Below are 8,206 nucleotides of genomic sequence, written 5' to 3'. Positions count from 1 at the left end.
TCCGACAAAACAAGAATGAGATCATTTGGATTTCTAGAACTCGAGATATGGGCTGAACACTGAATAGTATCTGGGCTGCAGGACAAATTCTGATTTCTCTATTGTTGCTACAATTTGAACATGAAAACTATCCTTTTTTAATGTTGGACTTCATGAAAGTTTTAGGCCTATATCTTAGCTTTCTGTCCATATAAACCAGACTTAAATCCAAGTTATATAGTTTCAATTATGATCCAATAATTGAATGGTATTTCAGTTTGGACTGAATCAGCATCTCTTTTCTGAGCTTAGCCCTCTCTTTGTCTTCTCAATTCTAGTAGTTATACTTAACAATCAATCATTTGATTTATGTGATAGGCCTGCATTTAAAATGAACATTTACCATAAATTAAAGATATCTTATATTATTAGACATGTTATTAGAAAACATGTTCTAGTTAGGGAATTAATGATACTTTAAGTGCAAAATGATAATATAAAACCTTGATAAAAATACATTTTTTAGTACTAATCAAGTAGAAATATATATATATAACAAGAAGACCAATTTGCAATTTAGGAGGGGAGAGAAAAAAAGGGGGGAAAGGCTAACAACAACAAATCATCCTCTTTCCGATGACACACGTCACACCATAAGAGAAAAAACATGGTGGTGCATCCAAAGAGACGGCAGAAAAGTAGATTCAACCATTGGACAACACCAATCAAAATGTGCAAGTACCGCTCACACACTAGCAACTTTTTAAGATATAATATTAATTAATTTGTGTTAATTACCATAATACCTTAACAACACAATAAACAATAAAAAAATATCAACTTGAAAAATAAAAAATAACCCTGGATCAAAAGAGTTTTTATTTTTAACTTTAAAGACATTTAAGTAATCTTATTGTTCATCCAAAATTGAAAAATCAAAATTGCCTTTATATATCAAATAATTTTTTTTTTCTCTAAAAATATTTTAGTACTTTTATTTTTCATTTTAAAACAAAAGGACACTATCATCTTATTAGTCAAGCCAAATGTTATATGATTTAGGAGAAAATAGTCATTATCCATGGTTTAAAACTACATTTACTTTTAGTATATTTGTTATGTTGCTATATTATTTTTTGTTTGTATGCAAAATTAAAAAAGGCATGTTATATAAAATCTTTATTACTGATTTTAATTTGTTATTGTCTCTTGTTTGACTATTCACATAAATGTGATTATAGTCAACTCAATTGATAGTCACTTAATCATTGTAAGATTAATAAAAAAAATAAAGAATGATAGATTAAAAGAATAATGTTAAATAAAAAAATATATATGATAAAGAATTATAAAAATGCAGATGAACCATGATATCGTGATCTTGAAGTGGGTCGTTAATCTCATAATCCATGTGTATTCTTGGATTTATTTATTTTTCCCTTTATATTTTTTTAATATTTAGCATCACCCATTTAAAGTAGACAAAACTCAAGAGTGTCTTTAAAATACTTGTCAAGTATTATCTAAATATATTTATTATACTTGTTGGATTGAATTTAAAAAAGAATATATATTGATTATAAACACGAAACAAGTCTTATTGCATGTGGAAACATTTTTAAATGTTCCCAATAAACTTTGTAACAAGAACGAAAACTGAAGATGGATCGATGGAGCATTAAGAACGTATTTGGAAACCAAATAAGATAGTAAAGAAAGTAGAAGGATATTGGAAATAAGATTTAACAGAGAAAATTACCTTGGAGCTTTCACTAATTTACCACGTTTGATGATTCTTATAACTATCTATATATCATCAGCTCATTTTTTAAGTGATTTGACTTTACTGAAAAATCCAGATTACATTTTTTTTCTTGAAAAGTTATCAGAACTTTTATATATTTATTTATCACTAGAAATTAATAAAAAAAATTAATTACCAAAAAACATTTTCTACTTTTTACTTATCATTTTTTAATTGAAATTTTTTATCCCCTTAAAAAAAATTAATTTGGTTTTAAAAAAAAATATTTTATTTTTATTTTTAATAAAAAAATACTTTCTAGAAGTTGTGAAAAAATTAGAATTGTTATATTATTTATTAATTGTATTAAATTTATGAAATGTTAATTATTATTATTTTAATTTCTTCATGTTTTAATTTTTTAATTTTTTAGATTTGATGTCTATTATTTTGATTATGATTTATTTCATTTAAGATAATTTATAAAATTATATTTTTTTTCAATTTCATTATTTTTATTCAACTTTTTAATTTAATATTTATTCCTCATTATTTTAATAAACTTTTAAAAAATAAAATATTAATAAGTTATTTTTCAACTTATTTTTCATAACATAACTAAATACTAAAAAATATTTTTTAATTTATTTTTTATTATACTATTAAATATTAAAAAATAATTTACTTTTCTAAAATTCACATGAAAAAAATTACTTTCGCAGAACAAACGACCTGTATGTCTTTACTTCTAGCAATTTTAGTATTAAAATGAATAATTTTACACATTTTGCCCGCCCTCACTTTCTCTTCAAAACGGAGAAATTGATTTTTTGGGGGCTCTCGGGCAAATTTTCATAATTTCTTCTTCCCTCTCTCCTCTCATTTTCTTTCTTTTCTTCCAAACAATGGAAGTTGGTAACTTTCTACCCTTGTACATCTCCATTCATCCAATCCACTCCTCTCACATTCCGCTCTCCTAAGAACACTCTGTAAACAATTTTTAACAAGTGTTCCAAGAACATTTGTTAACTGGGTTGATCAAAATACTCAAGTACTCGTCTCATCTTCAATCTATTTCATTAATATTAATATATATTGTTGATGTTGTGTTAGTCATTTTCAACATATATTTGATTGCATTGATGCAAAGACAACATGCTTGATAATTTTGATCAGTTGAGATTGTTTTACTTGCAACCACTTTGTTTGTCAGCAAGATAAGGACGTTGGTGCGTTAGCCCTCATCGTTTTCCTGTGAAAAGTTCTATAGTTAAGAAATGATCGAAGGTCGCTTTCATCACTGATAAAAAGATCATCATCACGATTCAAAGGATCAGCACAAGCAAGATCTAGGGATTATTTAAATGCCAGAATCTCTGGTTGGTTGGACCGATAGCTAGAGATGCACAATCTTATCCAAATTGCAAGTTGAAGAATATTAATTGAAGACTGTTCTTCCGCAACCAGGACGAAGTGGGTCATCTTTAGAATTTCAAAAGAGAACATTTGGACTGAGATTCTTGAGGGAAAAGAATTGCAAGTGAGGTCAAGAAATTGGATAATCTCAGAGATTGAATAAACAGCTTCTTTCCAGCTTTCCAAGCACGTAGATATGCCACCATGGGATGACTAGATAATAGATAGATACACAGCTAAGAACAAGAACAAAATCAAAGAGCAATAAAAATTAATGGAACCTTTCCTCTTTTTCGTTGTTGTTCAGGCTTGTAGTCTCCTGAATTAATGTTTGCAATAATTAAATCATTGCTTAGAGGTGTCTAGATTCACCTTCTTACCACAAATCGCATATAAATGAGGTTAGAGGAATAAATTTGTAAATTTTGGAAGGTATCATTCACAGTAAAAACGGATGACATCTAAAAGTTGTTTAAAACGCTGTTGAGATTATATTTTAAAAAAATTTAAAATTTTTTATCGGTTGAGATTATATTTTTAAAAAGTTTAAATTTTTTAATTAAAAATAAATTTTTTTATATATTTTAAATTGTTTAGATATGTTAATTTTTTAAAAAAATTATTTTAATATAAAAATATTTTAAAAAATAATCACAACCACGTTATATTCTCAAACAAACAAATTTATTCTCTACTTTAACTTTTTTTTATTTCAAAAATAATTAAAAAACATATGATAATCTCGTTTAATTTGTCGGTTTAATTATGGTCAAACAAGAAACAGGTAAGATTTGATCTGATTTGGTTGAAATTATTTAAATAGCCCATCGTTTATTTTTATTTTATTTTATTGCACGGAGTTGGATCCATCTTGTATTTTTATTTTATTTTATTTTATTGCACGGAGTTGGAATTTTATTTTTTGGTACAGCATATGGATTTTTTTAATTTTATGTTTAAACAATGATTTTAAACTTTATATATTTTAAATAAGAATTAAATAAAGCAAAATCCAGCTGTAAGTACATGTATAGGATGTAGAATCTGGTACTTGCCAAGCCTAAGACTTGTAAAAGAGTGAAAATGCAGACAAATCGACAGAATCTTAGCCGACGTTCGTAAGAAAAAAGACACGTGTAGGGCACTCCCGTGGAACAAGAAAGCAAGCTGCAGAAGCATCTCCTCAAACAAATACATGACACACAACGTGTTAAATATGCGCTTGCCGAAAGTTGACGTTAATCCTATAAACAATCAAGCAAACAGTTTAACCCCTCCCTCTCCCTCTTCAAATTTCCAGACATAAAAGCCGGCGGCAAGGCTAGAAGTAAGAACACAAATCCATCAGACGAATACTAATAATCGACGATGAGTAGCCATCTCTCCTCTTGGTCTCGGCTAGAAGACAAGCAATTCGAGCAGGCCCTTGTTTTGTTTCCTGAGGAAACGCCAAAACGGTGGGAAAAGATTTCAAGCTATGTTCCTGGAAAGAGTTGGCGTGAAGTAAGGAAACATTACGAGGATTTGGTTCACGATGTCTTGGAGATTGACTCTGGACGAGTTGAGGTGCCCGTTTATGATCAGGATGAGTTGTGGGGCGACTCGACTACGAGTTTTGGTGCTGCTGCGGAGCCTAGATCAGGAAAGGAGAGAGAGCATACAGAGAGGAGGAAAGGAACTCCTTGGACAGAAGAAGAGCACAGGTAATAGTTAGCCATGTTGATTCCTTACTTTTCTTGCAATTGGGAAAAAACTAGTACGGTAATTAATATTGAAAGTAGATGCTTTGTCGAAAAACTATTCAATCTCATGGTAATTAATTGATTTGGCGATTATTTTGTGTTTTTGGGCAGGCTGTTCTTGATTGGACTGCAAAAATATGGGAAGGGAGATTGGAGGAGTATTTCAAGAAATGCAGTTGTGTCAAGAACACCTACACAGGTGGCCAGTCATGCCCAGAAGTATTTTCTTCGTCTAAACTCCGTGAAGAAGGAAAAGAAGAGGTCTAGCATACATGACATTACTGCAACTAATGCGACCCATTCAACGGCACAAACCAATCATGATCCAATTTGGAATTTTGAGCTGATGGACCAATCGGTGGATGCACTGAGCCGCCCAGCAAACTTTTTCCATGATCAAGGAAACCCACCAGCCTATCAAGGGTTCGGATTTCCCATGTGATTGAAGAACAGGAGTTGGATATCTTGTAAACTTGACTTTCTAGTCTAATCTGAAGCAACCAGCTAGCAAGGTCCAGTAGGGACTAGAGATATGAAAAAGGAAATTAGGGATTTTTATTTAGTTTGTGAAACGAGTGGAGACCCCAACCGTGTGTAAGAAGTTTACAAAGAGGGAAAGGGAAAGTAATGTATGGTTTAAAATATTACAAATCAAACCAAGGCTTGGCCTAGCGGTAGAAGGGGCTTGTCTCCTTCCACTGCACCTGGGTTCGAGCCTTGGCGTGCACGCCTGTCACCCCCGCGCCTTACATGCTTACTGGGTTTGCAGGGTATTCAGTGGGCCGTGGGGATTAGTCGTGGTGCGCGCAAGCTGGCCCGGACACCCCACGTAAATAAAAAAAAAACAAAAAAAAAAAGTTTACAAAGAGGGAAAGGGGAAGTAATGTATGGTTTAAAATATTACAAAAATTGCAGTGCAAATGTGGGAAGGATAAAGCACCTCTTACATTTAGATTGTACTAGCCTGACGCCAGCATTTTTTTGGTGCAAAAATAATCATCTTCATGTAATACTAGTGTTTTTAAATAAGTAAAAAATATTTAAAATTTGGATAATTAAAAGAGACTGTATTTGGATAAACCGTGTTACTTTCAAAAAAAAAAAATCTTATCACAAGAAAGTAAAAAAAGGAAAACAATGTTGGAGCACCGGAAAAAATGAGCTTAAAAAAAATCAAATATATCAAGGTGAATATCAAATTTATTTTAAATTTGATGTGATGTCTCAAACTTGAAATTTGTTTAATTCAACATTCATACTTAATCGATAAACTTAATATAAGTATAATATTGAAAAATATAATTAATTAATTCAATTTAAAAAAATTATAGACCAAAAAAACTCTCACAACAACTAAAGAATCCTATAAAAAACCAAAAAAATACATAAGGATGAAACAAGAAAAAAATAAAGTTTAAAAAAATAAGCAAATTTGGGTAAATATTTGAAATTTAAGTTAATTTCTGAACGTCACAATCCATTAAATTCTACAACCGAGTTTAACTAAAAGCTTAATATTTTATCAATTTAATGTTAAATCATAATATCAATGAGTTTAATTAAAAAATAAAATTCTTTTTAAAAAAACTAAAAATAATATCAATGAGTTTAATTAAAAAAAATTAAAAAGCTAAATTTTAAAAAGGATACAAAAAACACTTTGAGGTAACCTTTGTTGTTTTAAAAACAACTAAAAAATCTTATAGATAGCAGAAAAAATATTGGATGATGAAGTTGAAAAAAAAACACGAGTTGAAAAAACAAAAACAAATCCAAGTAAATCTTCTAAATCCAAATTAATCTCTTAAACTTATAATTCATTAAATTTTAGGTTCGGATTCAATTAAAAAGCTCAACACCAGACCAACTTAATATTGAAGAATGAATGAAAAATTAATTTAAAAAAATCTCAAGATAAAAAATAATAATTAAAAAAATCAGGATCAAATTTGATAGGAGAAAAAATTTGAGGATGAAACTATATAAAAAAAAGTTAATTTTAAAAGTCATACCATATAAAAATAAATGGCAATAAAAAAATGAGAATAAATTTGACAAATTAAAAAAAATCATTAGGGATGAAATTGAAAAATAATTCTGATTTCATAAATTATTTTAAATAAAAAAAATAGTAATTGAAAAAAAAAATCAAACATTAAAGAAAAAATAAATGATATAAAATAGTTGAAAAAAAAATCAAGCATTAAAGAAAAAATAAATGATATAAAATCATATTTAATTGAAGAAACAAATACAAAAATATAAGATAAATTCATCTATGTTATACATTTAGAGTAAATCTTTATAATTTTAATTAAAATAGAAGCATAGGAAGATAAGTCTTGTCTATCTCCATTGTCATTCTGTCTTTTATTTCGAGGTTGTACTCAAATATTATTTAACCAATAATGTTAGTTTAGCTTAATTGGTATTTTTAAATTCAAGTTCCAAATGGTCCGACAAGAAACTCACAAGTTACATTTTGATTTTTCTTTCCATATGAAAGTCTTTCAGTTTCTTACAACTTAATTACTATTTCAACAAAAGCACAGGAGGTGATCTCCACACCATGGGAACCGAAGACAGACACCAGAGCAGGAGTTTGTGTAAGGAGTCCGGCCAGTTTTTTGGGTTGTTGTTGTGGTTGCCCCATGAGCTTGTTTTTTAAGATTGTAACTTTTTTGGTTTTGGGCCTTTGAATTTACCGGGAAAAAAGCACACACACGCACACAAGGTAATCCTACTTCGAAATTAATAATAATAATAATTATTATTATTATTATTATTATTTAAAATATATTAAAATTCCTTGACATTTTACTATAAAAATTAACATGAAATTACAAGGTCTTTTCGTATTGATTCTTAAATTTTTAAGGATTTTTTAATTTCATATTTAATTTTTTTTAATTTTATCATTTAATATTAGGTTTACTATATATTAAATTTTATAATTTAATTTTTATAAAATTATATCAATCTCATAACTCAAATAATAGAATTTACGAGTTAACCATGTTAACTTGGGTCTATTTTAATTAATTATTTTTTTAATTTTTATCTTTCAATACTAAGTTGATCATAAATTGAGCTTCATAATTGTTTTTTAATTTAATTTTTATAGGGTTATCATGATTTCATGACCCGAATTGTAAGTTTTATAGGTTAATTAGGTTGATTTAAGTTTTTTTTTTGTTCTTTTTTAATTGAATATTTTTTTTATTTCATCATTTAGCATTTTGTTGATTATGAATTACATTTGTAATTTTCTTATATATACTTTTTACAGAGTTATCTTAGTCTTCTCACCCGAGTTTAGCAAGTT

At 28.4% G+C, this 8,206-nt stretch overlaps 1 protein-coding gene across 2 annotated transcripts; it reads left to right on the top strand.

Annotated features, from left to right (window-relative positions):
* The first annotated feature begins 4,335 nt into the window (after positions 1–4,335).
* Positions 4,336–5,891, top strand: LOC105112163 (transcription factor DIVARICATA-like). Of its 2 annotated transcripts, XR_839707.1 has the most exons (3): positions 4,336–4,842; positions 4,993–5,505; positions 5,757–5,891. XR_839707.1 is itself a non-coding variant. In XM_011007759.1 (2 exons), the coding sequence occupies exons 1-2, from the start codon at positions 4,508–4,510 to the stop codon at positions 5,321–5,323; spliced, it is 666 nt and encodes a 221-aa protein (XP_011006061.1). In that variant the 5' UTR covers positions 4,336–4,507; the 3' UTR covers positions 5,324–5,528. The 2 variants fall into 2 exon arrangements, 1 of the variants encoding a protein (XP_011006061.1); XM_011007759.1 differs by lacking the exon at positions 5,757–5,891 and having other exon boundaries at positions 4,993–5,528.
* The last annotated feature ends 2,315 nt before the right edge of the window (positions 5,892–8,206 follow it).

This window comes from Populus euphratica, unplaced genomic scaffold (genome assembly GCF_000495115.2).
Source record: "Populus euphratica unplaced genomic scaffold, PopEup_1.0 scaffold325.1, whole genome shotgun sequence".
Taxonomy (NCBI): Eukaryota; Viridiplantae; Streptophyta; class Magnoliopsida; order Malpighiales; family Salicaceae; genus Populus; species Populus euphratica.
The sequence above is the reverse complement of the archived record's forward strand: the minus strand, read 5'-3'. Positions and strand labels throughout refer to the sequence as shown.

Bases quoted from the DNA above. Each gene is read 5' to 3' on its own strand.
- LOC105112163 (XM_011007759.1), top strand. From the start codon at position 4,508: ATGAGTAGCCATCTCTCCTCTTGGTCTCGGCTAGAAGACAAGCAATTC. The intron at 4,843-4,992 runs GTAATAGTTAGC...GTTTTTGGGCAG, and splicing joins TGGACAGAAGAAGAGCACAG to GCTGTTCTTGATTGGACTGC.